We start from the raw sequence: 27,962 nt of genomic DNA, 5'->3' as shown, positions 1-27,962 counted from the left end.
CTACAAGTCACAAACATTTCGTTCTTCAGAACTCGCTCGGGCTTATCTCCTAGTCGTTGTGTATGATTGAGGTCTCACTAAAACTGAATTAATCTTTCTTCAGTGTACCGTTCTCGTTCATTGTCCTTATTGCCTACCCCTCTTCATCTTCGGACCAATTCTTCAATCCATGAGTAAGAACTACATTCAGCCGCCTCGTTTCCTTCCTTTGCCGAAAGCTGCTCCCTCAGTCAATTGTCAGTCGTCAGATCCTCAACTCAAGCCGAGCGTGACAAACACATCTCAGCAATGTATTTGCAGGGTAGGGTCACTGTGTCGCCCATAGAGCCACTCAAAAAGTTGTTTTATGTTGTGGAGAAAACAGAATTATTAGCTGAAACATGTTATGAGGCGATCAGTTGTTTCAGTGTAACTAAATATCAATGGAACGGCAACAATTACCACTTTGGACCACCATGGGACTGATTCTGAGTCCGGCGCAAGTTGAAATGCAGACGTGACCTACAGATATCTGCAAATTGCGCGTACACCATTGAATGCAATTGCAGACAGCCCATATACACATGAACAGCTGCACACGCACCCCTGTCGGCTTTTCAAACAGTCGGGATGCCGGGGTCAGTTTTAGAACCGCCGGCATTCCGACTGCCAGGATCCCATACCCAACGCATTGTACTTACCCAATTTGTCTGATTATCTCTGTTTTCAATAAACAAGATCCATCTTTTGTGAGATCGGGGTGGCCATCAAATGGTGATGGTGATGCTGTCATTAAACATCACAAGGTTACATTAATGGTTTAACCGTCTGTGATTATGTAGTGCATGTGCGCAGTTAACAATGCACAACAAGTGTTATGCTGCTGACACTATCCCTGATGCACTGAAGCTAAGCACTATCGGATGGGCATCAGAAGGAGCTGGACGATTGTTGCCAAACATTGCAATTCCAGCATCGAATGGAAAAACTATTCCCATCAAGCCAGGAATTATGGCTTCCATCCGTACCTACAGCTTGTTTGAAAAAGTGTTTTGTAAATACGTAGCTACATATGTAGGGTACTTGTATGGGGATCAATGAGAAGGGAAGAAGGGACTTACCTGGCTGTATGTCTACAGATACCTCTGTCTTCGGTTCAGCGTCATATTTTATAATCTTCGCAAAGCAGCAGTAAGTCCCAGCATCAGCCAGTGTTACGTCAGCAATGGTGAGGGACACTACTCCTATTTCTGTGGATCCTAGGAAAGTGTATCTGTCAGATTCTAGCCAAGACACTTTTCCTTCATTAACCCTGGCGATTGGATTGTCACAGCCGACAGAACAGTCTCCTCTGCCCCAGCACACGGAGATGTTGAATATCCAAGGATATGTGCATGGTAAAACCACTTTCTCGCCCTCTAACGCCGTTACACGATAAGCCGATATCAGGGCTGATGGGGAAAAAGACAGTTATTACAATTAAGATAAGATGAAACTATGATGTGTCAATGAAACTGCAAGTGACGTAACCTCAGCAGCATTTTAGCAATGCGTTTCCCACAGAACCCTACGCATTTCTCATACATTTTTCAGTTTAATTGTATTGGGTAGAAGTCACTGCTACATTATGCCGTGTGTGTGCAGGTCTGTCTTCTAGGTAAGTCATGTCTTGGCTACTGTTAGTCACTGGGCCGGTATGCGTTGTGGGTAGGAGAGAAACTTTTCTATAAGATATAGGTGGTCATTCCGAGTTGTTCGCTTGCTAGCCGTTTTTAACAGCCGCGCAAACGCTTTGCCGCCTCCCACTGGGAGTGTATTTTAGCTTAGCAGAAGTGCGAACGAAAGGATCGCAGAGCGGCTACAAAGTTTTTTGTGCAGTTTCTGCGTAGCTCAAAATCTACTCAGCGCTTGCGATCACTTCAGACTGTTCAGTTCCTGTTTTGACGTCACAAACACGCCCTGCGTTCTCCCAGCCACGCCTGCATTTTTCCTGGCACGCCTGCGTTTTTTCGAACACTCCCTGAAAACGGTCAGTTGACACCCAGAAACGCCCCATTCATGCCAATCACTCTGCGGCCAGCAGTGCGACTGAAAAGCTTCGCTAGATCTTGTGTGAAACTACATAGTTCATTGTAATAGTACGTGGCACGTGCGCATTGCACCACATACGCATGCACAGAAATGCCATTTTTTTGCTTCATCGCTGCACAGCGACTGAAAACAACTAGCAATCAACACGGAATGACCACCATCATTCCTTCATTTAAAGAGATTAGGTTAGATGACCCTTCACCTTTTAAAGACGACTAAGAATAAAATGTTTTTCACATAAGAGCTCATAAAATGGTTCAGGCTGCCTTAAGGCAAATAATATGAATTATTACTAATATAATATTTTTCTAAAGACCCCTACACCTAAGTCTATATGAGCGGTTTGGGACCGTCCTGTTCTGATTTGCCTGGTGTTGCCCTCACTTCATTGTTCATGCAAGTTAAGCGAACCTGAGAATATTATCTACTATATAAAAGCGAAAATTTGTCCTTCTGCCTTTCTCTACAAATCCACAGTTTACAAGCGAAGATCGTGAAATTTTACATACGAGCGTATTAAAACACTGCGGAGGAAACTAAAACAATTTGAAATCCTTAGCACCCCTAGGAGGGGAGACAGCAGCACAGAGTATATCAGGAGACAGCATAACGCCGGAATTGCTGGAGCAATGTACTCAAAAATTGGTACACATATGCCTTACACTCTGGAAACAAACATTGTGGGGGTCAGAAACCCCTACCACCCCTAGGGGTGGGACAGCAGCACAGAGTATGTCAGTAGACAGCATAACTGTGGAAGGCCTGAAGCAATTTGCACCAAACTTGGTACACATATGACTTACACTCTGGGAACAAACACTGTGGGGGTAACACACCACTAGCACCCCTAGGGGTGGGCCAGCAGCACAGAGTATATCAGGACATGCATGATATGTCAGTGATGACAGGGCTGCATGTGCAGTAGCGGATCTTGCCACGGGCAAGCAGGACTTTTGCCCGGGGCGCCGCCTTCCGGAGGGCGCCAGCGCCATCCGGAAGGCGCCGCACCATGGCAAGATCCGCTACTGTGCCCCCCGCTGCCGCAGTGTCCCCCGCTCTGGTCCTCCGCTGTGAAGGGAACTAGACGCTACCCGTCTAGTTTCCCTTCCTGGAGAGGACCTTTGATGTGCGGTGCGCGATGACGTCATCGCGCACCGCACAGCATTGTGGGACTGGCACAGACGCTAGGGGTCATAATTGACCTCTAGTGTCTATGCTGTGCTATGGTATCCTGGTTCTGTGGAGGCCGCCCGGTGGTTAGTTCTGTTATCGCAGTCCTTTGCTCCCAGTCCATCTGCTCTTGTGGTTTAACTGCTGGGTCCTCTCTCTGGTAGAGGGTCTCTGTTTGCTGTCGGTGCTCACAGCGATCCTCTCTTCAACATCGTTCTTTAAGTCATCCCTTCATCCAGTGCTCTTCAGCATTGTTTACAAATCACAAGTCATTTCTTCATTCAGTGTTCTTCAGCATCGTTTACAAATCACAGGTCATCTCTTCATTTAGTGTTCTTCAGCATCATTCACAAATAACAAGTCATCCCTTCATCCAGTGCTCTTCAGCATTGTTTACAAATCACAAGTCATTTCTTCATTCAGTGTTCTTCAGCATCGTTTACAAATCACAGGTCATCTCTTCATTTAGTGTTCTTCAGCATCATTCACAAATCACAAGTCACTTCTCCATTCAGTATTCTCCAGCACCGTCTACAAGTCACAAACATTTCGTTCTTCAGAACTCGCTCGGGCTTATCTCCTAGTCGTTGTGTATGATTGAGGTCTCACTAAAACTGAATTAATCTTTCTTCAGTGTATCGTTCTCGTTCATTGTCCTTATTGCCTAACCCTCTTCATCTTTGGGCCAACTCTTCAATCCATGAGTAAGAACTACATTCAGCCACCTCGTTTCCTTCCTTTGCCGAAAGCTGCTCCCTCAGTCAATTGTCAGTCGTCAGATCCTCAACTCAAGCCGAGCGTGACAAACACATCTCAGCATTGTATTTGCAGGGTAGGGTCACTGTGTCGCCCATAGAGCCACTCAAAAAGTTGTTTTATGTTGTGGAGAAAACAGAATTATTAGCTGAAACATGTTATGAGGCGATCAGTTGTTTCAGTGTAACTAAATATCAATGGAACGGCAACAATTACCACTTTGGGCCACCATGGGACTGATTCTGAGTCCGGCGCAAGTTGAAATGCAGACGTGACCTATAGATATCTGCAAATTGCGCGTACACCATTGAATGCAATTGCAGACTGCCCATATACACATGAACAGCTGCACACGCACCCCTGTCGGCTTTTCAAACAGTCGGGATGCCGGGGTCAGTTTTAGAACCGCCGGCATTCCGACTGCTAGGATTCTATACCCAACGCATTGTACTTACCCAATTTGTCTGATTATCTCTGTTTTCAATAAACAAGATCCATCTTTTGTGAGATCAGGGTGGCCATCAAATGGTGATGGTGATGCTGTCATTAAACATCACAAGGTTACATTAATGATTTAACCGTCTGTGATTATGTGGTGCATGTGCGCAGTTAACAATGCGCAACACGTGTTATGCTGCTGACACTATCCCTGATGCACTGAAGCTAAGCACTATCGGATGGGCATCAGAAGGAGCTGGACGATTGTTGCCAAACATTGCAATCCCAGCATCGAATGGAAAAACTATTCCCATCAAGCCAGGAATTATGGCTTCCATCCGTACCTACAGCTTGTTTGAAAAAGTGTTTTGTAAATACGTAGCTACATATGTAGGGTACTGTATGGGGATCAGTGAGAAGGAAAGAAGGGACTTACCTGGCTGTATGTCTACAGATACCTCTGTCTTCGGTTCAGCGTCATATTTTATAATCTTCGCAAAGCAGCAGTAAGTCCCAGCATCAGCCAGTGTTACGTCAGCAATGGTGAGGGACACTACGCCTATTCCTGTGGGTCCTAGGAAAGTGTATCTGTCAGATTCTAGCCAAGACACTTTTCCTTCATTAACCCTGGCGATTGGATTGTCACAGCCGACAGAACAGTCTCCTCTGCCCCAGCACACGGAGATGTTGAATATCCAAGGATATGTGCATGGTAAAACCACTTTGTCACCCTCTAACGCCGTTACACGATAAGCCGATATCAGGGCTGATGGGGAAAAAGACAGTTATTACAATTAAGATAAGATGAAACTATGATGTGTCAATGAAACTGCAAGTGACGTAACCTCAGCAGCATTTTAGCAATGCGTTTCCCACAGAACCCTACGCATTTCTCATACATTTTTCAGTTTAATTGTATTGGGTAGAAGTCACTGCTACATCATGCCGTGTGTGTGCAGGTCTGTCTTCTAGGTAAGTCATGTCTTGGCTACTGTTAGTCACTGGGCCGGTATGCGTTGTGGGTAGGAGAGAAACTTTTCTATAAGATATAGGTGGTTTTTAACAGCCTCGCACACGCTATGCCGCCTCCCACTAGGAGTGTATTTTAGCTTAGCAGAAGTGCGAACGAAAGGATCGCAGAGCGGCTACAGAGATTGTTTGTGCAGTTCTAGAGTAGCTCACAACCTACTCAGCGCTTGCGATCACTTCAGACTGTTCAGTTCCTGTTTTGACGTTACAAACGCGCCCTGCGTTCTCCCATCCACGCCTGCTTTTTTCCTGGCACGACTGCGTTTTTTCGAACACTCCCTGAAAACGGTCAGTTGACACCCAGAAATGCCCACTTCATGTCAATTACTCTGCGGCCAGCAGTACGACTGAAAAGCTTCGCTAGACCTTGTGTGAAACGACATAGTTCATTGTAATAGTACGTCGCGCATGCGCATTGCGCCACATACGCATGCGCAGAAGTGCCGTTTTTTTGCTTCATCGCTGCACAGCGACCGAAAACAGCTAGCAATTAACTCGGAATTACCACCATAATTCCTTCATTTAAAGAGATTAGGTTAGATGACCCTTCACCTTTTAAAGACGACTAAGAATAAAATGTTTTTCACATAAGAGCTAATAAAATGGTTCAGGCTGCCTTAAGGCAAATAATATGAATTATTACTAATATAATATTTTTCTAAAGACCCCTACACCTAAGTCTATATGAGCGGTTTGGGACCGTCCTGTTCTGATTTGCCTGGTGTTGCCCTTACTTCATTGTTCATGCAAGTTAAGCGAACCTGAAAATATTATCTACTATATAAAAGCGAAAATTTGTCCTTCTGCCTTTCTCTACAAATCCACAGTTTACAAGCGAAGATCGTGAAATTTTACATACGAGCGTATTAAAACACTGCGGAGGAAACTAAAACAATTTGAAATCCTTAGCACCCCTAGGAGGGGAGACAGCAGCACAGAGTATATCAGGAGACAGCATAACGCCGGAATTGCTGGAGCTATGTACTCAAAAATTGGTACACATATGCCTTACACTCTGGAAACAAACATTGTGGGGGTCAGAAACCCCTACCACCCCTAGGGGTGGGACAGCAGCACAGAGTATGTCAGTAGACAGCATAACTGTGGAAGGCCTGAAGCAATTTGCACCAAACTTGGTACACATCTGACTTACACTCTGGGAACAAACACTGTTGGGGTAACACACCACTAGCACCCCTAGGGGTGGGCCAGCAGCACAGAGTATATCAGGACATGCATGATATGTCAGTGATGACAGGGCTGCATGTGCAGTAGCGGATCTTGCCACGGGCAAGCAGGACTTTTGCCCGGGGCGCCGCCTTCCGGAGGGCGCCAGCGCCATCCAGAGGGCGCCGCACCATGGCAAGATCAGCTACTGTGCCCCCCGCTGCCGCAGTGTCCCCCGCTCTGGTCCCCCTCTGTGAAGGGAACTAGACGCTACCCGTCTAGTTTCCCTTCCTGGAGAGGACCTTTGCTGTGCGGTGCGCGATGACGTCATCGCGCACCGCACAGCATTGTGGGACTGGCACAGACGCTAGGGGTCATAATTGACCTCTAGTGTCTATGCTGTGCTATGGGAGAGACGTCCTGATGTCTCTCCCATAGATCCGAGGAGAGGAGCGGCACCGGCGGAGGTCTGCAGCGTTCGGTATCAGGAGCAGTATACATTTATTCATTTTTTTTTCTTTCAGCGGTATATCAGGAGATGAATGATGTGTCAGTAAGGACAGGGCTGCATGTGACGGGGGCAATGACATGATGTGAGGAAGGACATGGAGGCAGCAGGAAGCCACAGACTGAGAGTTGTATAGTGGAAGGAGCAGGGTCCCCAGCAGCACAGAGTATATCAGGAGATGAGTGATGTGTCAGTAAGGACAGGGCTGCATGTGACGGGGGCAATGACATGATGTGAGGAGGGACATGGAGGCAGCAGGAAGCCACAGACTGAGAGTTATATAGTGGAAGGAGCAGGGTCCCCAGCAGCACTGAGTGTATCAGGAGATGCGTGATGTGTCAGTGAGGACAGGGCTGCATGTGACGGGGGCAATGACATGATGTGAGGAGGGGAATGGAGGCAGCAGGAAGCCACAGACTGAGAGTTATATAGTGGGAGGAGCAGGGTCCCCAGCAGCACAGAGTATATCAGGAGATGAGTGATGTGTCAGTAAGGACAGGGCTGCATGTGACGGGGGCAATGACATGATGTGAGGAGGGGAATGGAGGCAGCAGGAAGCCACAGATTGAGAGTTATATAGTGGGAGGAGCAGGGTCCCCAGCAGCACAGAGTATATCAGGAGATGAGTGATGCGTCAGTGAGGACAGGGCTGCATGTGACAGGGGCAGTGACATGATGTGAGGAGGGGAATGGAGGCAGCAGGAAGCCACAGACTGAGAGTTATATAGTGGAAGGAGCAGGGACCCCAGCAGTACAGAGTGTATCAGGAGATGAGTGATGTGTCAGTAAGGAGAGGGCTGCATGTGACGGGGGCAATGACATGATGTGAGGAGGGGAATGGAGGCAGCAGGGAGCCACAGACAGAGTTGTATAGTGGGAAGAGCAGGGTCCCTTAGGGAACCAAAAATGGGTCAGGCCACTACACAAAGTGCATCAGGGAAGCAAGATATGCCTATATACTAGATCTCCACCCAATGTAAATTAACGAACAACTATCATTCTAATTTACCATCCTCATCCCGTAGCGAAGCACGGGTATTCACTATCTACAGTGTTATTTATACTGTGTGTTTAATATTGACATTTATTTTTGTAAACAGACATTCTTAAAATCCCGGGCAACGCCGGGTACTCCAGCTACTCTATATATATATATATAAGATATGTCGACAGTCATAAAGTTGAGATTCATCATGTCAACATGGGAATGTTGATATGGTCATAATGTGTTCACATTCATCATGTAGACCAGGGGTGGGGAACCTCCGGCCAGCAGGCCGTATAAGGCCCGCAAAGCTGCTTGTCCAGCCCACCCGCTTGTGTCAGTGAGACACGCCACCGCTCAGTCCAGCGGCAGCATGTCTCAGGTGTCAGGGCAGGGAGGAGAGAGCAGCTACATGTCCGGTGGCAGGTAAGATCTCAAACTAACCGCCAGTACGTGAGCCAGTCAGAGCTCGCGGACCGGCAGCCAATCAGGAGCTGCCACTGCTGGTCCGCGAGCTCTGATTGGATCACGAACCAGCGGCTGGTTTGAAGTCCTACACGCCGCCCGACATAGCCGCGCTCTCCTCCCTGTTCTGACACCCGAGACACGAAGCAGCACAGTGGGGTGGGGGGGCACTGTGGGGGCATTTGTATACCTGGCACTGTGGGGCATTTGTATACCTGGCACTGTGGGGGCATTTGTGGATTTGGCACTGAGGGGGCATTTGTATACCTGGCACTGTGGGGGCATTAGTGGATTTGGCACTGTGGGGGCATTTGTGGATCTGGCTCTGTGGGGGCATTTGTGGATCTGGCACTGTGGGGGCATTTGTATACCTGGCACTGTGGGGGCATTTGTGGATTTGGCACTGTGGGGGCATTTGTATACCTGGCACTGTGGGGGCATTTGTATACCTGACACTGTGGGGGTATTTGCATACCTGGCAATTGTGGATCTGGCACTGCCACCTGTGATACTATATATTTGGATTTATATGACCTAGAAGGGCGCCTGTTGTGTCATAGAGGGAACCTTTTCACATTCTGAGGTCCAGGACAGGACTCACTTCCTAGGGCAAGGGGCAGACAGGGTTAAGTATACAGGAAGGTTTTACACACAGCTGCACTGCCTGGGTGTGAAAGGATAATAAGATTTTACTCACCGGTAAATCTATTTCTCGTAGTCCGTAGTGGATGCTGCGACTCTGTAAGGACCATGGGGAATAGCGGCTTCGCAGGAGACTGGGCACAACTAAAGAAAGCTTTAGGACTACCTGGTGTGCACTGGCTCCTCCCACTATGACCCTCCTCCAGACCTCAGTTAGGATACTGTGCCCGGAAGAGCTGACACAACAAGGAAGGATTTTGAATCCCGGGTAAGACTCATACCAGCCACGCCAATCACCAGGGCCGGACTGGCCATCTGGCACTTCTGGCAAATGCAGGAAGGGCCGATGGCCACGTGGGCCGGTCCAGCGGTCACTGAGACGCGCTGCCGCTCAGTCCGGCGGCAGCGCGTCTCAGCTGTCAGGATTGGAGAGCTGTGAGGGACGGGGGTGAGAGCGCCGGGCGCCCGCCAGCACGGCTGTGTCTGGCGCGGCGCGTATAGCGGACTTCAAAGCAGCCGCCGGTTCGTGAGCCAATCAGAGCTCGCGGACCGGCAGCCAATCAGAAGCCGCCGGTCCACGAGCTCTGATTGGCTCACGAACCGGCGGCTGCTTTGAACGCTATACGCTGCCGTGCCAGACACAGCAGCCGCGCTGGCGGGCGCCCGGCACTCTCACCCCCGTCCCTCACAGCCCGGAGGAAGAGGAGGAGCAGCAGCAGCAGCAGTGGTAAGCAGCTGCAGCACTGGCTGCTGTGGGGGCAATTGTATACCTGGCACTGTGGGGGCAATTGGCTGGCACTGTGGGGCATTTGTATACCTGGCACTGTGGGGGCAATTGTTTACCTGGCACTGTGGGGGCATCTGTATACATGGCACTGTGGGGGCATCTGTATACCTTGCACTGTGGGGGCATCTGTATACCTGGCACTGTGGGGGCATTTGTATACCTTGCACTGTGGGGGCAATTGGCTGGCACTGTGGGGCATTTGTATACCTGGCACTGTGGGGGCAATTGGCTGGCACTGTGGGGCATTTGTATACCTTGCACTGTGGGGGCAATTGTTTACCTGGCACTGTGGGGGCATCTGTACTCATGGCACTGTGGGGGCATCTGTATACATGGCACTGTGGGGGCATCTGTATACCTTGCACTGTGGGGGCATCTGTATACCTGGCACTGTGGGGGCATTTGTATACCTGGCACTGTGGGGGCATTTGTGGATCTGGCACTGTGGGGGCATTTGTATACCTGGCACTGTGGGGGCAATTGTTTACCAGTCACTGTGGGGGCAATTGTTTACCTGGCACTGTGGGGGCATTTGTATACCTGGCACTGTGGGGGCATCTGTATACCTGGCACTGTGGGGGCAATTGGCTGGCACTGTGGGGCGTTTGTATACCTTGCACTGTGGGGGCAATTGTTTACCTGGCACTGTGGGGAATCTGTATACATGGCACTGTGGGGGCATCTGTATACCTTGCACTGTGGGGGCATCTGTATACCTGGCACTGTGGGGGCATTTGTATACCTGGCACTGTGGGGGCATTTGTGGATCTGGCACTGTGGGGGCATTTGTATACCTGGCACTGGGGGGGGGGCATTTGTATACCTGGCACTGGGGGGGGCATTTGTATACCTGGCACTGGGGGGGCATTTGTATACCTGGCACTGTGGGGGCAATTGTTTACCTGTCACTGTGGGGGCAATTGTTTACCTGGCACTGTGGGGGCATCTGTATACCTGGCACTGTGGGGGCATCTGTATACCTGGCACTGTGGGGGCATCTGTATACCTGGCACTATGGGGGCATCTGTATACCTGGCACTGTGGGGGCATTTGTATACCTGGCACTGTGGGGGCATTTGTATACCTGGCACTGTGGGGGCATTTGTATACCTGGCACTGCACTATCGGGGGCATATAATGTAAATTTCGGCTCATACCGGGTGCTGTAATGTGAATTTTGGCTCATACTGTGTGGTATAATGTGAAAGGGGCAGCAGTACTAGATAGTATAAGGGGTCCTACTATTGTGGTGCATAATGCGTATATGGGGTGTATGGTGTGGTAAACTACACTGAAGGCCACGCCCCCTTTGAGTGGCCACGCCCCCCACTTAAAAATTTCCACTTCAACCACTGGTTGTGTATATTTTTATAGAGAATGATGTACGCCTGTATGTTGTTAGAATATTAATTATATTTGTAAGAACATAGACTAATAAGTGGGAGGAGTCAGGAATAGTAAGGGGAGGAGTCACAGAGTTGGGCCTGTGTGCTTCAAAAATGCCAGGGCCTATTTTTAGTCCCAGTCCGGCCCTGCCAATCACACCGTATAACTCGTGATACTATACCCAGTTAACAGTATGAAATATAACTGAGCCTCTCAACAGATGGCTCAACAATAACCCTTTAGTTAGGCAATAACTATAAACAAGTATTGCAGACAATCCGCACTTGGGATGGGCGCCCAGCATCCACTACGGACTACGAGAAATAGATTTACCGGTGAGTAAAATCTTATTTTCTCTGACGTCCTAAGTGGATGCTGGGACTCCGTAAGGACCACGGGGATTATACCAAAGCTCCCAAACGGGCGGGAGAGTGAGGATGACTCTGCAGCACCGAATGAGCAAACTCTAGGTTCTCCTCAGCCAGGGTATCAAACTTGTAGACTCTTGCAAAAATGTTTGAACCCGACCAAGTAACAGCTCGGCAAATTTGTAAAGCCGAGACCCCTCGGGCAGCCGCCTAAGAAGAGCCCACTTTCCTCGTGAAATGGGCTTTTACAGATTTAGGGTGCGGCAGTCCAGCCGCAGAATGTGCAAGTTGAATCGTGCTACAGATCCAGCGAGTAATAGTCTGCTTAGAAGCAGGAGCACCCAGCTTGTTGGGTGCATACAGGATAAATAGCGAGTCAGTTTTCCTGACTCCAGCCGTCCTGGAAACATATACTTTTCAGGGCCCCGACTACGTCCAGTAACTTGGAATCCTCCAAGTCCCAAGTAGCCGCAGGCACCACAATAGGTTGGTTCACATGAAAAACTGATACCACCTTAGGAAGGAATTGGGAACGAGTCCTCAATTCCGCCTTATCCATATAAAAAATCAGATAAGGGCTTTTGTATGACAAAGCCGCCAATTCTGATACACGCCCGGCCGACGCCAAGGCCAACAGCATGACCACTTTCCACGTGAGGTATTGTAGCTCCACGGATTTAAGTGGCTCAACCCAATGCGACTTCAGGAAATCCAACACCATGTTGAGATCCCACGGTGCCACTGGAGGCACAAACGGGGGCTGACTATGCAGCACTCCCTTAATAAAAGTCTGAACTTCAGACAGTGAAGCCAGTTCTATTTTGGAAGAAAATCGATAGAACCGAAATCTGGACCGTAATGGAACCCAATTTTAGGCCCATAGTCACCCCCGACTGTAGGAAGTGCAGAAATCGACCTAGCTGAAATTCCACCTTTGGGGCCTTCCTGGCCTCACAGCACGCAACATATTTCCGCCATATGCGGTGATAATGGTTTGCATTCACTTCTTTCCTAGCTTTAATTAGCGTAGGGATAACTTCCTCCGGAATGCCCTTTTCCTTCAGGATCCGGCGTTCAACCGCCATGCCGTCAAACGCAGCCGCGGTACGTCTTGGAACAGACAGGCCCCCTGCTGCAGCAGGTCCTGTCTTAGCAGCAGAGGCCATGGGTCCCCTGAGATCATTTCTTGGAGTTCTGGGTACCAAGCTCTTCTTGGCCAATCCGGAACAATGAGTATAGTTCTTACTCCTCTCCTTCTTATTATTCTCATTACCCTGGGTAAGAGAGGCAGAGAAGAGAACACATACACCGACTGGTACACCCACGGTGTTACCAGAGCGTCCACAGCTATCGCCTGAGGGTCCCTTGACCTGGCGCAATATCTTTGTAGCTTTTTGTTAAGGCGGGACGCCATCATGTCCACCTGTGGCCTTTCCCAACGGTGTACAATCATTTGGAAGACTTCTGGATGAAGTCCCCACTCTCCCGGGTGGAGGTCGTGTCTGCTGAGAAAGTCTGCTTCCCAGTTGTCCACTCCGGGAATGAACACTGCTGACAGTGCTAACACATGATTTTCCACCCATCGGAGAATCCTTGTGGCTTCTGCCATCGCCATCCTGCTTCTTGTTCCGCCCTGTCGGTTTACATGAGCGACCGCCGTGATGTTGTCTGACTGGATCAGCACCGCCCGGTGTTGAAGCAGGGGTCTAGCCTGACTTAGGGCCTTGTAAATGACCCTTAGTTCCAGAATATGTTTGTGTAGGGAAGTCTCCTGACTTTTCCATAGTCCTTGGAAGTTTCTTCCCTGTGTGACTGCCCCCCAGCCTCGAAGGCTGGCATCCGTGGTCACCAGGACCCAGTCCTGTATGCCGAATCTGCCGCCCCCAGAAGATGAGCACTCTGCAGCCACCACAACAGCGACACCCTGGCCCTTGGAGACAGGGTTATCCGCCGATGCATCTGAAGATGCGACCCGGACCACTTGTCCAACAGATCCCACTGGAAGATCCTTGCATGGGACCTGACGAATGGAATTTCTTCGTAAGAGGCTACTATCTTTCCCAGGGCTCGCGTGCATTGATGCACCGACACCTGTATTTGTATTAGGAGGTCTCTGTCTAGAGACGACAACTCCTTGGACTTCTCCTCCAGGAGAAACCCTTTTTATCCCGTTCTGTGTCCAGAACCATACCCAGGAACAGTAGACGCGTCGTAGGAACCAGCTGCGACTTTGGAATATTCAGAATCCAGCCGTGCTGTTGTAGCACTTCCCGAGATAGTGCTACTCCGACGAACAACTGCTCCCTGGACCTCGCCTTTATAAGGAGATAATTATTTCGGCCATTACCTTGGTAAATACCCTCAGTGCCGGGGACAGACCAACGGCAACGTCTGGAATTGGTAATGACAATCCTGTACCACAATTTTGAGGTACTCCTGGTGAAGAGGGTAAATAGGGACATGCAGGTAAGCATCCTTGATGTCCAGTGATACCATGAAATTCTCCAGGCTTGCAATAATCGCCCTGAGCGATTCCATTTTGAACTTGAACCTTCGTATATAAGTGTTCAAGGATTTCAATTTTAGAATGGGTCTCACCGAACCGTCTGGTTTCGGTACCACAACATTTTGGAATAGTAACCCCGGCCTTGTTGAAGGAGGGGTACCTTGATTTCACCTGCTGGAAGTACAGCTTGTGAATTGCCGCCAGTACTACCTCCCTTTCTCCGAGGGCAGCAGGCAAGGCTGATGTGAGGTAACGGCGAGGGGGAGTCGCCTCGAACTCCAGCCTGTATCCCTATGATACTACTTGCAGAACCTAGGGATCCACCTGTGGGCAAGCCCACTGGTCCCTGAAGTTCCGGAGACGCGCCCCCACCGCACCTGTCTCCACCTGTGGAGCCCCAGCGTCATGCGGTGGACTCAGAGGAAGCGGGGGAAGATTTTTGATCCTGGGAACTGACTGTCTGGTGCAGCTTTTTCCTTCTTCCCTTGTCTCTGTGCAGAAAGGAAGCGCCTTTGACCCGCTTACTTTTCTGAAGCCGAAAGGACTGTACCTGAAAATACGGTGCTTTCTTAGGCTGTGAGGAAACCTGAGGTAAAAAAATTTCTTCCCAGCTGTTGCTGTGGATACGAGGTCCCAGAGACCATCCCCAAACAATTCCTCACCCTTATAAGGCAGAATCTCCATGTGCCTTTTAAAGGCAGCATCACCTGTCCACTGCCGGGTCTCTAATACCCTCCTGGCAGAATGGACATTGCATTAATTTTTGGATGCCAGCCGGCAAATATCCCTCTGTGCATCCTTCATATATAAGACAACGTCTTTAATATGCTCAATGTTAGCAAAATATTATCCCTGTCTAGGGTATTAATATTATCTGACAGGGTATCAGACCACGCTGCAGCAGCACTATTTATGCTGAGGCAAATGCAGGTCTCAGTATAGTACCTGAGTGTGTATATACAGACTCAGGATAGTCTCCTGCTTTTTATCTCCAGGCTCCTTCAAAGTGGCCGTATCCCAAGACGGCAGTGCCACCTTTTTTTGACAAACGTGTGAGCGCCTTATCCTAGGGGATATCTCCCAACGTGACCTATCCTCTGGCGGGAAAGGGTACGCCAGCAGTAACTTTTTAGAAATTACCATTTTCTTATCGGAGGAACCCACGCTCTTTACACACTTCATTCACTCATCTGATGGGGGAACAAAACACTGGCTGATTTTTCTCCCCAAACATAAAACCCCTTTTATGTGGTACTTGGGTTCATGTCAGAAACGTGTAACACATTTTTTATTGCCGAGATCATGCAACGGATGTTCCTAGTGGATTGTGTATATGTCTCAACCTCGTCGACACTGGAGTCAGACTCCGTGCCGACATCTGTGTCTGCCATCTGAGGTAACGGGCGTTTTTTGAGCCCCTGATGGCCTTTGAGACGCCTGGGCAGGCGCAGGCAGAGAAGCCGGCTGTCCCACAGCTGTTACGTCATCCAGCCTTTTATGTAAGGAGTTGACATTGTCGGTTTATACCTTCCACCTATCCATCCACTCTGGTGTCGGCCCCACAGGGGGCGACATCCCATTTATCGGCCTCTGCTCCGCCTCCACGTAACCTTCCTCATCCAACATGTCGACACAGCCGTACCGACACACCGCACACACACAGGGAATGCTCTGACTGAGGACAGGACCCCACAAAGTCCTTTGGGGAGACAGAGAGAGAGTATGCCAGCACACACCAGAGCGCTATATAATGCAGGGATTAACACTATAACTGAGTGATTTTTCCCCCAATAGCTGCTTGTATACACATATTGCGCCTAAATTTAGTGCCCCCCCTCTCTTTTTAACCCTTTGAGCCTGAAAACTACAGGGGAGAGCCTGGGGAGCTGTCTTCCAGCTGCACTGTGAAGAAAAAATGGCGCCAGTGTGCTGAGGGAGATAGCCCCGCCCCTTTTTCGGCGGACTTTTCTCCCGCTTTTTTCATGGATTCTGGCAGGGGTAATTTATCACATATATAGCCCTGGAACTATATATTGTGATGATTTGCCAGCCAAGGTGTATTATATTGCCCTCAGGGCGCCCCCCCCCCCAGCGCCCTGCACCCATCAGTGACCGGAGTGTGAGGTGTGCATGAGGAGCAATGGCGCACAGCTGCAGTGCTGTGCGCTACCTTGTTGAAGACAGAAGTCTTCTGCCGCCGATTTTCCGGAACACTTCTTGCTTCTGGCTCTGTAAGGGGGCCGGCGGCGCGGCTCCGGGACCGAACATCGAGGTCGGGTCCTGTGGTCGATCCCTCTGGAGCTAATGGTGTCCAGTAGCCTAAGAAGCCCAAGCTACCACCAGTTAGGTAGGTTCGCTTCTTCTCCCCTTAGTCCCTCGCTGCAGTGAGTCTGTTGCCAGCAGATCTCACTGTAAAATAAAAAACCTAAAATATACTTTCTTTCTAGGAGCTCAGGAGAGCCCCTAGTGTGCATCCAGCTCAGCCGGGCACAAGATTCTAACTGGGGTCTGGAGGAGGGTCATAGTGGGAGGAGCCAGTGCACACCAGGTAGTCCTAAAGCTTTCTTTAGTTGTGCCCAGTCTCCTGCGGAGCCACTATTCCCCATGGTCCTTACGTTGTCCCAGCATCCACTTAGGACGTCAGAGAAAATAGGATTGTGGAATCCTGTGGGTGGGGCTTCTGATGCTGACTAGCAGCCAGATGATAGCTAGAGCTGGTGGAGCATAGCTAGTGCCAAGAAGCCACCTCATATAAACAAATGTGCTGTTATAACATTTGGGATGAGTTAAGAAGCCATCTGACTGAACTAATCGGTGTGAAGAGTCATTCTTTGTAAGCAGGTTCTTACAATATACATATACGTGTGTGTGTGTGTGTGTGTGTGTGTGTTTATTTAGATCTACACTACGTACCTGGAGATAAGCACATGAGAACAGACAACCATAGGATTAACACCCGCATCTTGTGTAAGTCTCTGGAGGATGCTGATGGTAAAACAGCCAATTCCAGTGATGAGAGGTGGTGATATTTATCTGGAAGAATAAGCAGAAGGACATGTGAGGAAAAAAACAATACCATCTTGTGATGAATACTGCTAGTGCATGCATGATAATGTAACATATCAATTAACTCCAATGCACTGAAGAAAATACACCATAGCCCTGTGCAGTATAATCTCCTATATATTAGCTCAGATCTGTGACTTTGTGCCTCATTTGCTAATGCTGGGCGGAGTCACAACACTGGGCGGAGTTAGACAAATGAGTCACAGATCTGGGCAAATCTATAGGACACTAGGAGCAGAAGCAGATGGTATGGGCATGGCACAGGCAGGGGTGCATACCTCCCAGCTTTCTTCAGGCAGACGGGTGCATACCTCCCAGCTTACTTCAGGCAGAAGGAGGGACACACGCGCGGCAAAAAGGGGCATGGCTTCGCAGGAGGACCCACGATCGCGAGCCATGCTCCCGTTTTCGTCAGTGAGGAGGCATGCCCAGCGCTCTGTGAGCTGCTGGCATGCCCCCAGGGGCGGATTATGAGTCCGGGGGGCCCAGGGCACTTGAGACAGGGGGGCCCTATCTCATTGCTGTGCCTGCTGCGGGTTCGGGGGCATGGCCTAATCACGGGGCCATGCCCCCTTATGCAAATTCCAGGAGTTGGGGGTTTTTTTTATGGGATTTTGGCCCCTCAGCTAGGGGTAAATCCAGAGGGGGTGGTCGCTCCCCCCTGCACACCCGCACAGGCAGAAGAAAGCAGGGAGGCTGCTGCCTCCCTGCAACACCACAGACCTGCCAACACGCAGCAGTGTGTGCTGACTGTAGCACAATGCTGCTGCTGTTGCTGGTAGGACGGGGGAGCTTCAGAGCTGGGACAGAGCTACTCCAGCCGGGGGGCCCCCTAAAACCCCGCGGGCCACTCTCCCCTTAATCCGGCTCTGCTGCCAGACCCCCCCTTTAATCCGTACCCCCTGATGCCTCCCTCCCTCTGTCTCCATAAATAGACGCTGTGCGTCTATTCACCGCTGCTCTGCTAAGCAGAACAGCGAGTACAGGAGCTTCCCAACTGCCCCCCCCCCCCCCCCCCCCACGGCGGGACACTGCGGCCCGCGGGTGGGACAGCGAGACAGACCCAAAAAATGGGACTGTCCCGCGAAAATCGGGACAGTTGGGAGGTATGGGGGTGTGTGAGGGGGTATGCCATACAGACAGACGGGCACCGGCTCACTGTGTGCTTGACCATCCACATCAGCATACTCAGCAGGGGCTCTCTGGCGCGGAGGAGCGTCACTTTCTGGCACACTCCACACTTCTTAGCTGCAGTTTTGTGGGGCACCTGCCGCTGTGCAGGTTCCGTACTGCCTCTGTTATCTCCAGCCCCGGCAACCCCACCGTTAGCTGCAGTGCTGCCGCCCGCAGTGAGGTGCGCTCAGCTCCTTCACACACTTTAGCCGGCGGGCAGCGCTGCAGAAGTCCGCGCTGCTTGCAGGCTCCGACCCCCTCCTCCCTCCAGCCGCAGCGTCTCCTGGGGCTAACCAGTTACTCCCAGTCTCCCCTTACCACAGTGCCCGGCAGCCGCGCGAGGTCCGCAGTGTGTGACTGAGGAGTGGGGGGGAGGGATGCGGACGGGCAGAGGAAGCAGGACTCCAGCCTGAGAGAGTCAGCCATGCCAAGTCTCCACCAACAGCAGATTCCAACAGGTTGGAGTGGAACAGCAGCAGCCAGCAGTAGGGAAGCCAATCCTGCGCTGGGGAGCCGAAACAAGGAAGCCGGGCAGCGTCTGAGCGTCCTATGGACGCTCAATGCTGATCCCTCAATCCCCGGGATTGGAGCTTCCAATCCCGGGATTGAATCCCTGCCATTTTTGGCCCTAAATCCCGGGATCCCGCCGATCCCGGGATTGGCCACCATAGCCAGCAGCAGTGACTCCGGTAAGACACATCTGTCTGTCACCACTGTTGTGTCCCTAATACCAATCTCTCCCATGCCCTGTGTTCTGTCATGTCCCTGTCACCCCTGGCCTTGCCCTGTCACCCTTATCCTTTCACCCTTATCCTGGCCCTGTCACCCCTATCCTGGCCCTGTCACCCCTGTGCTTGCCCTGTCAACCCTATCCTGGCCCTGTCACCCCTGTCCTGGTCCTGCCGCCCCTACCCTGGCCCTGTCACCCCTATCCTGTCCCTGCCATTTCTGTCCTGGCCCCATCACCCCTGTCCTTGCCACGTCACCCCTGTCCTTGCCACGTCACCCCTGTCCTTGCCCCGTCACCCCTGTCCTGGCCCCGTCACCCCAGTCCTGGCCCCGTCACCCCTGTCCTGGCCCCGTCACCCCTGTTCTGACCCTGTCACCCCTGTCCTGGTCCCGTCACCCCTGTTCTGACCCTGTCATCCCTGTCCTGGCCCTGTTACTGCATACTCTCCAAATACCTTTTTGGCAGGTACAGTACCCGCAGCGCCTCCAGACCCCTCCCCAATGCACCACACCTCCGCACCTTCCCCTCCACCACATGCGGCACTCAACCCCTCCCCCACACACTGTGCCTCCAGACCCCTCCACCACCCGCGGCTCCCACTCTCCCGCCCCTCCACCACCCACAGCACCTCCAGACCCCCTCCACCATCCACCCCCATATATGTCTCCCCCCACACCTGCCACCCCTCCACCTGCAGCATCTGCAGACACCCTCCTCCGTCCGTGGTCCCCCCCCCTCACCCACCCATGGCACCCCCGCACCCGCCCCTCCACCACCTGCAGCGCCTCCTGACCCCCTTCCCCATCCGCCGCACCACCTGCACCTGCCCCTCCCCCACCCGCAGCGCCTCCGGACCCCTACCCCACCCCCGGCACCACCGCCCCTTCCCATCCCACAGCACCTCCGGAACCCTTCACCCATCCGCAACATCCCCGCACCTGCCCCTCCCCCACCCGTGGCACCCCTGCCCCTCCCCCACCTGCAGTGCTTCCGGACCCCTCCCCCATCTGCAGCCCCCACTCCTCTGCCCCTCCCCGACCCGCAGCACCTCCCGACCCTTCCCCATCCGGGCCCCCCCGCATCCGCCCCTTCTCCACCCGCAGCATCTACAGACACCCTCCCCCATCCGCAGTCCCCCCGCACCTGCTACATTCTGTACATCGTGCCCTGCAAATGCTGTTCACGCCGTCGCAAGGGGCTGCGCCTCCTTCACCATCGCACGCCATTTCATTGTGCAATATTTAACCACTAACAAAGGAATGCAGGTAATACTCCATATAATACAAATATTGAACCCCAGAAAGGCATGCAAGGGTTAAGGGGGCGTAGCCTCTTGCGACGGTGTGAAGAGCGCCCGTAGGGCTCGATGAAGCACCTAGTGTAACATATGTATAATATATAATTCAAGTTCACAATCTGGAACCTGATCACTAGAGGAAGGGGTAAATCCTCTAGGCAGTAGGGCCCACCGGGGGTTTCCTTTGTACACCTGTGCGCCAGTCCGACCTCCTATCTGGGGATTACATATTAAGGGTACCCTGAATTTTCAGGTGATTTCCCACAAAATGTGTATAATAAATATGCCACAAAAACATAACTAACATATGAGTGACTTTATGTAGACGGTGAAGGCCCATGGTCCACTCATATTTGACACCCTGGCTGAGGCTGTGCGTGGACGGTAATGACAGGGTACACTTTCAGCTGGACCCATTTGGTAATGGCGGGAGGTCAGGGGGTGCCATGAGGGCAGGGGGTGGGAGGACAAAGGGAACCTGAGGAGGAAGAGGTGAGGAACATATGAAGTTGGAGGTGAGAAGGGCACAGGGCTGGTCCCAGAGAAGGGGCCAGCAAACAGTAACCAGCCACACACTGTAGTGGATGGAGCAGGGGGCAGGCAAGAAGGACTGTGAGGAGGGAGGAGGTGGTGCAACTGGAAAGGGTACTATCTCTGTCATGACACTGTTTGTATTTACTGTAGATGGTGGCCACACTGCACCCCGTGACCCAGTACTTTGGCACCTCTCACCATATCTCCCCCAAAACAAAAACAGGGTTTTCTCCTACGTCCTAGAGGATGCTTGGGACACTTCATGGGGTATAGACTGGATCCGCAGGAGACATGGGCACTTTAAGACTTTAAAAGGGGTGTGAACTGGCTCCTCCCTCTATGCCCGTCCTCCAGACTCCAGTTTAGAATCTGTGCCCAGTGAGACTGGATGCACACTGAGGAGCTCTCCTGAGTTTCTCTGAAAAAAGACTTTGTTAGGTTTATTATTTTCAGGGAGACCTGCTGGCAACAGGCTCCCTGCAGCGTGGGACTTAGGGGAGAGAAGCAGACCTACTTCTGTGAGTTTCAAGGCTCTGCTTCTTAGGCTACAGGACACCATTAGCTCCAGAGGGTCTGAACGCTAGGTACGCCTAGATGCTCATTCCCAGAGCCCGCCGTCACCCCCCTTACAGAGCCAGAAGTCAGAAGAAGGGTGAGTAGAAGAAGATCAGAAGACTTCAGTGACGGCTTTGAGGTAACGCACATTTTCCCCCACACACAGCGGCACTACCGGGTGCAGGGCGCGTGGGGGAGGGGGGAGGGGGGGGGGGGGAGGGGGGGGGGAGGGGGGGGGGCCCTGGGCAGCATAAAATCCTCATTTTGAGACTGGCTATGAAGTATAAATAATTTAAAAAAAATAGGGTTGAAGCGCGCCATTAAGGGGGCGTGGCTTAGCCCTCACAGCTCTCATCAGTGCCATTTTCTCTTCACAGAGCTGCAGAGACGCTGGTCCTGACCTCCTACACTGCTGTACAAGTAACAGGGTGCAAAACAGGGGGGGGGGGGGGGGGCACAGTTAATTTGGTGCTGGACTGATGATATAAAAGCGCTAACAGGTCTGAGGCAATATATAAAAAGTTTCAGAACTGGGATAGGCGCTGGGTTGTGAGCTGGCACACTCCCTCTGTGTTTCTCTGACAGGCTTTACTGTGGGTCTGTCCCCTCTATGCCCAGTGTGTTTGTGGTGTCGGTACACGTGTGTCGGCATGTCTGAGGCTGAGTGCTCTTCCCAGGAGGAGACTGGATTAGGGAAAGAAACGACTGTGGGAGTGACCCTGTCGGCACTGCCGAAGCCTGACTGGGTAACTGTTTTGAGTGCTTTGAATGCGAATGTGGCTCTATTAAATAAGAGATTGGATAAGTCTGAGTCTCAGACCCAGGCATGGAAGAAATCCGTGGAGGATGTGTTGTCACAAGTTCAGACCCCCTCGGGGTCACAAAAGCGTTCTTTTACCCAGATAGCAGATACAGATACTGACACGGACTCTGACTCCAGTGTCGACTATGGTGATGCCAGATTAAATCCAAAACTGGCTAAAAGCATTCAGTACATGATTGTGGCGATAAAAGACGTGTTACATATCACGTAAGACGCTGCTGTTCCTGATATACGGGTCTGTATATTTAAAGGAAAGAAACCTGAGGTAACGTTCCCTCCCTCTCATGAACTGAACGCTCTTTTTGAAAAGGTTTGGGAAAATACAAGAAGTTCCACATTCCCAAGAGAATTCCGGTGGCATATCCGTTCCCCTCTGGGGATAGGGAAAATTGGTAGTCAACCCCCACTGTGGACAAAGCTCTATCACGACTGTCCAGAAAGGTGGCGCTTCCGTCTCCTGACATGGCAGCCCTAAAGGAACCTGCGGATCGTAAGCAGGAAAATACATTGAAATCCATTTATGTCACTACGGGTACGCTACTCAGACCTGCAGTTGCTTCGGCGTGGGTGAGTAGCGCTATTGAAAAGTGGGCAGATAACTTGTCATCTGAGTTAGATACCCTGGATAGGGATAGCATTCTTTTGACACTGGGTTATATCAGGGATGCTGCAGCCTACCTTAAGGAAGCTGCGAGAGACATTGGCCTTTTGGGATCAAGGGCCAATGCTATGGCAGTCTCAGCTAGGAGAGCATTGTGGATTCATCAATGCTGATGCTGACTCTAAGAAGGCTATGGAGTCTCTGCCGTATAAAGGTGGTGTCTTGTTTGGTGACGGCCTCGCTGACCTGGTATCTACGGCTACCGCGGGTAGGTCATCCTTTTTACCTTATGTTCCTGCACAACAAAGGAAAACACACCACTACCAGATGCAGTCCTTTCGGCCCAATAAATACAAAAGAGGATGAGGGTCTTCCTTCCTGGCTTCTAGAGGAAGAGGAAAGGGAAAAAGGTCACCGGCTGTGGCAGGTTCCCAAGAGCAGAAGTCCTCTCCGGCTTCTACCATATCCACCGCATGACGCTGGGACTCCTCTGCGGGAGTCCGCACTAGTGAGGGCACGTCTCCGACTCTTCAGTCATTTCTGGGTTCGTTCAGCCCTAGACCCATGGGTGTTAGAAATAGTGTCCCAAGGGTACAAGCTGGAATTTCAAGACGTGCCCCCTCGACGATTTTTCAAATCAGCCTTACCAGTTTCTCTTCAGGGCAGGGAGGTGTTATGCGGTGCTATACAAAAGCTATGTCAAAATCAAGTCATTGTCACGGTACCCCCGTCACAACAGGGAAAAGGCTTTTACTCGAGCCTGTTCGTGGTCCCGAAGCCGGACGGCTCGGTCAGACCAATTCTGAACTTAAAATCCCTCAATTTCTATCTAAGAAAATTAAAATTTAAGATGGAGTCTCTCCGAGCAGTGATCTCCAGTCTGGAGGAAGGGGATTTTATGGTGTCGGTCGACATAAAGGATGCCTACTTACACGTCCCCATATATCCTCCACATCAGGCTTACCTGAGGTTTGCCGTTCAGGATTGTCATTACCAATTTCAGACGTTGCCGTTTGGTCTGTCCACGGCTCCGAGGGTTTTCACCAAAGTTATGGCGGAAATGATAGTTCTCTTGCGCAAGCAAGGAGTCAGAATTATCCCGTACTTGGACGATCTCCTCATAAAAGCGAGGTCCAAGGAACAATTACTGCAGAGCATGACGCTATCCCTGACAATTCTGCAACAACATGGTTGGCTCCTAAACTTGCCAAAATCACAGTTGGTTCTGACGACAAGGCTGTCGTTCTTGGGTATGAGTCTGGACACGGAATTACAGAGAGTTTTTCTTCCAGTGGAAAAGGCTCTGGAAATTCAGAACCTGGTCAAACAGATTCTGAAGCCAGCAAGAGTGTCGACTCATCAATGCACTCGGTTGCTTGGGAAGATGGTGGCGGCCTATGAGGCCATTCAGTTCGGCAGATTCCATGCCAGAGTGTTTCAGTGGGACCTGTTGGACAAATGGTCCGGATCCCATCTGCACATGCACCGACAGATAATCCTGTCTTCCAAGACCAGAATCTCACTCCTGTGGTGGCTGCACAGCTCTCACCTCCTAGAGGGACGCAGATTCGGGATCCAGGACTGGATCCTGGTGACCACGGATGCAAGTCTCCGAGGCTGGGGTGTAGTCACACAGGGGGAAAATTTCCAGGGAAAATGGTCAAGCCAGGAAGCTTGTCTACACATAAACATTCTGAAACTAAGGGCCATTTACAACGGCCTTCTACAAGCGGAACACCTTCTTCGCGATCTGCCCGTCTTGATTCAGTCGGACAACATAACAGCAGTGGCGTACGTAAACCGCCAGGGCAGAACGAAGACCAGAGCGGCAATGGCAGAAGCCACAAAAGTTCTCCGCTGGGCGGATAGGCATGTACGCGCTCTGTCAGCGGTCTTCATTCCAGGTGTGGACAACTGGGAAGCAGACTTCCTCAGCAGACACGATCTCCATCCAGGAGAGTGGGGTCTTCATCAAGAGGTCTTTGCAGAAGTGACAAGTCGTTGGGGATTTCCTTAAATAGATATGATGGCGTCTCGCCTCAACAAGAAACTTCCGAGATATTGTTCCAGGTCAAGGGACCCTCAAGCAATAGCGGTGGACGCCCTAGTGACGCCATGGGTGTTTCAGTCGGTATATGTGTTCCCTCCGATTCCACTCATTCCAAAAGTGATAAAGATCATAAGAAGAACAAGGGTTCATGCAATCCTCATTGTTCCAGACTGGCCAAGGAGGGCCTGGTATCCAGATCTTCAGGAATTGCTCATAGAAGATCCCTGGCCTCTTCCTCTACGAGAGGATCTGTTACAGCAGGGGCCGTGCGTGTACTAAGACTTACCGCGGCTTTGTTGCTGGCTTGGAGGTTGAACGCAAGATCCTAGCCCGAAAGGGTATTCCCAGTGAAGTAATTCCCACACTGCTTCAGGCTAGAAAAGAGGTAACGGCAAAACATTATCACCGTATTTGGAGAAAATGTGTGTCTTGGTGTGAATCCAAGGAGGCTCCTACGGAAGAATTTCAGCTAGGCCGTTTTCTCCATTTTCTGCAAGCAGGGGTGGATGCGGGCCTAACATTAGACTCAATTAAAGTACAAATTTCGGCCTCGTCAATTTTCTTTCAAAAAGAATTGGCCTCCCTTCCGGAAGTTCAGACTTTCGTGAAAGGCGTGCTGCAAATCCAACCTCCCTTTGTGCCCCCGGTGGCACCATGGGATCTTAACGTGGTGTTGCAGTACCTGCAATCTCATTGGTTTGAATCTTTACATAAGGTAGAGTTGAAATTCGTCACTTGGAAAGTGATCATGCTGTTGGCCTTGGCCTCTGCAAGGCGGGTGTCTGAATTGGCGGCTTTGTCTCACAAGAGCCCCTATTTTATCTTCCATGAAGATAGAGCGGAGTTGAGAACTCGTCAGCAATTTCTGCCAAAAGTGGTGTCTTCGTTTCACATGATCCAACCTATTGTGGTGCCAGTGGCTACTGACGCCTTATAAGAATCGAAGTCTCTAGATGTGGTCAGAGCTTTGAAAATGTATGTAGCCAGAACGGCTCAGATTAGGAAAACGGAGGCTTTGTTTGTCCTATATGATCCCAACAAGATTGGGGCTCCTGCTTCCAAGCAGACTAGTGCACGCTGGATCTGTAATACGATTCGGCAGGCTCATTCTATGGCTGCATTGCCGTTACCAAAATCGGTGAAGGCCCATTCTACCAGAAAGGTGGGCTCATCCTGGGCGGCTGCCCGGGGGGGTATCGGCATTACAGCTTTGCCGAGCAGCTACGTGGTCGGGTTCAAACACTTTTGCAAAGTTTTACAAGTTTGATACCCTGGCTAAGGAAGACCTCTTGTTTGGTCAATCGGTGCTGCAGAGTCATCCGCACTCTCCCGCCCGTTCTTGAGCTCTGGTATAAACCCCATGGTTCTTGAAGTGTCCCCAGCATCCTCTAGGACGTAGGAGAAAATAGGATTTTAATACCTACCGGTAAATCCTTTTCTCTTAGTCCGTAGAGGATGCTGGGCGCCCGTCCCAGTGCGTACTGTATCTGCAGTTATTAATTATGGTTACACACGTGTTGTGTTGCGTTTATAGGCAGCCTGTTGCTGTCATTATTCATGCCGTTGCATGCGTTGGGTTGAATGCCATCTTGTACGACATGCTTGAGGTGTGAGCTGGTATCTATCTCACCTTAGTTTAAATTAAAATAAATCCTTTTTCCTCGAAATGTCAGTCTCCTTGGGCACAGTTCCTATAACTGGAGTCTGGAGGAGGGGCATAGAAAGAGGAGCCAGTTCACACCCCTTTTAAAGTCTTAAAGTGCCCATGTCTCCTGCGGATCCCGTCTATACCCCATGGTTCTTAAAGTGTCCCCAGCATCCTCTACGGACTAAGAGAAAAGGATTTACCGGTAGGTATTAAAATCCTATTTTTACTGAAATTTTGTTTTAGTGCATCCTACCCTAAATTTGAACACTTATCCACAGCTACTATGTCAATTGTGGTCTAGTGCAATTATATGCTGTAGTTCCTAATTAGCATATTTGTGTACGCACCTCTATAGGGCGATTAAGAAAAATATGTGATTTGGGGGAAAAACAGGGGCGGCATGGTGATGCTGGGCTTCAAAAATGAGGTAAGCTGCAAGTGAAAGTAATTAAAACAGATAATTGACAAGTGTTGCCAACAGCGCCCCCTACCCTGCAGCGCTATGTGCGGTGCACACACCTCGTTACGGCCCTGATTAGCGCTATACAATAAAAAATCTATTAGTATTTATAATAAAACATACCTGAGATGTCGTTATGAATGAATGAATGCGATCTGATCCTCACAATGGTGTGTTATTGCTGAAGTGCACATTTTGCAATCTGTGTAACAGCTTTTATACACCACATACACCAGCGGAATTCAGTGGTATTGACACAGCTTGTTTACTCAGTGAGATTATATTAAATATGTAAAGGTTAAATAAACTAATAAAATGGGTCCTGTCATAACACAAGATATACAGATGCAGCATGCCTCCTAACTGTCCCGATTTTTGCGGGACAGTCCAGTTTTTTGGGGACTGTATAGCTGTCCACCCGCAGACCCCAGTATCCCGCAGTGGGGGTGGGGACAGTTGGGAGGCTCCTGTCACTCGCTTCTCTACTTAGTCTATTCACGGGAGACAGAGGGACTGGGGGCATGCCAGAAGCTCACAGAGCAATCAGGGACAAATATGGGGTCATGGCTAGCGATTGAGGCACTCCTGTGAAGCCACACCCCCTTATCGGTCGAGGGAGTCCCCCTTTGCCTTCTTGTGATGTTGGTAAGTATGATGTAGCCATGGTCATCAGTGCCAGGGTCTACTTTACAACTGCACTGGCAATAGGAGGGACACGCAAGGACACTGCACACAGGCCCCCTTTTCT

General features: G+C 50.7%; 1 protein-coding gene across 1 annotated transcript; it reads right to left on the bottom strand.

Annotated features, from left to right (window-relative positions):
- Window positions 1–676: 676 nt before the first annotated feature.
- Window positions 677–27,384, bottom strand: LOC134934691 (hepatitis A virus cellular receptor 2 homolog). The gene is made up of 5 exons (XM_063930064.1): window positions 27,338–27,384; window positions 17,191–17,310; window positions 4,871–5,200; window positions 1,101–1,430; window positions 677–765 (listed from the first exon to the last, which is right to left on the bottom strand). The coding sequence occupies exons 2-5, from the start codon at window positions 17,237–17,239 to the stop codon at window positions 677–679; spliced, it is 798 nt and encodes a 265-aa protein (XP_063786134.1). The 5' UTR covers window positions 17,240–17,310; window positions 27,338–27,384.
- Window positions 27,385–27,962: the final 578 nt, after the last annotated feature.

The sequence above is a fragment of the Pseudophryne corroboree genome, chromosome 6 (genome assembly GCF_028390025.1).
Source record: "Pseudophryne corroboree isolate aPseCor3 chromosome 6, aPseCor3.hap2, whole genome shotgun sequence".
Lineage (NCBI taxonomy): Eukaryota > Metazoa > Chordata > Amphibia > Anura > Myobatrachidae > Pseudophryne > Pseudophryne corroboree.
The sequence above is the reverse complement of the archived record's forward strand: the minus strand, read 5'-3'. Positions and strand labels throughout refer to the sequence as shown.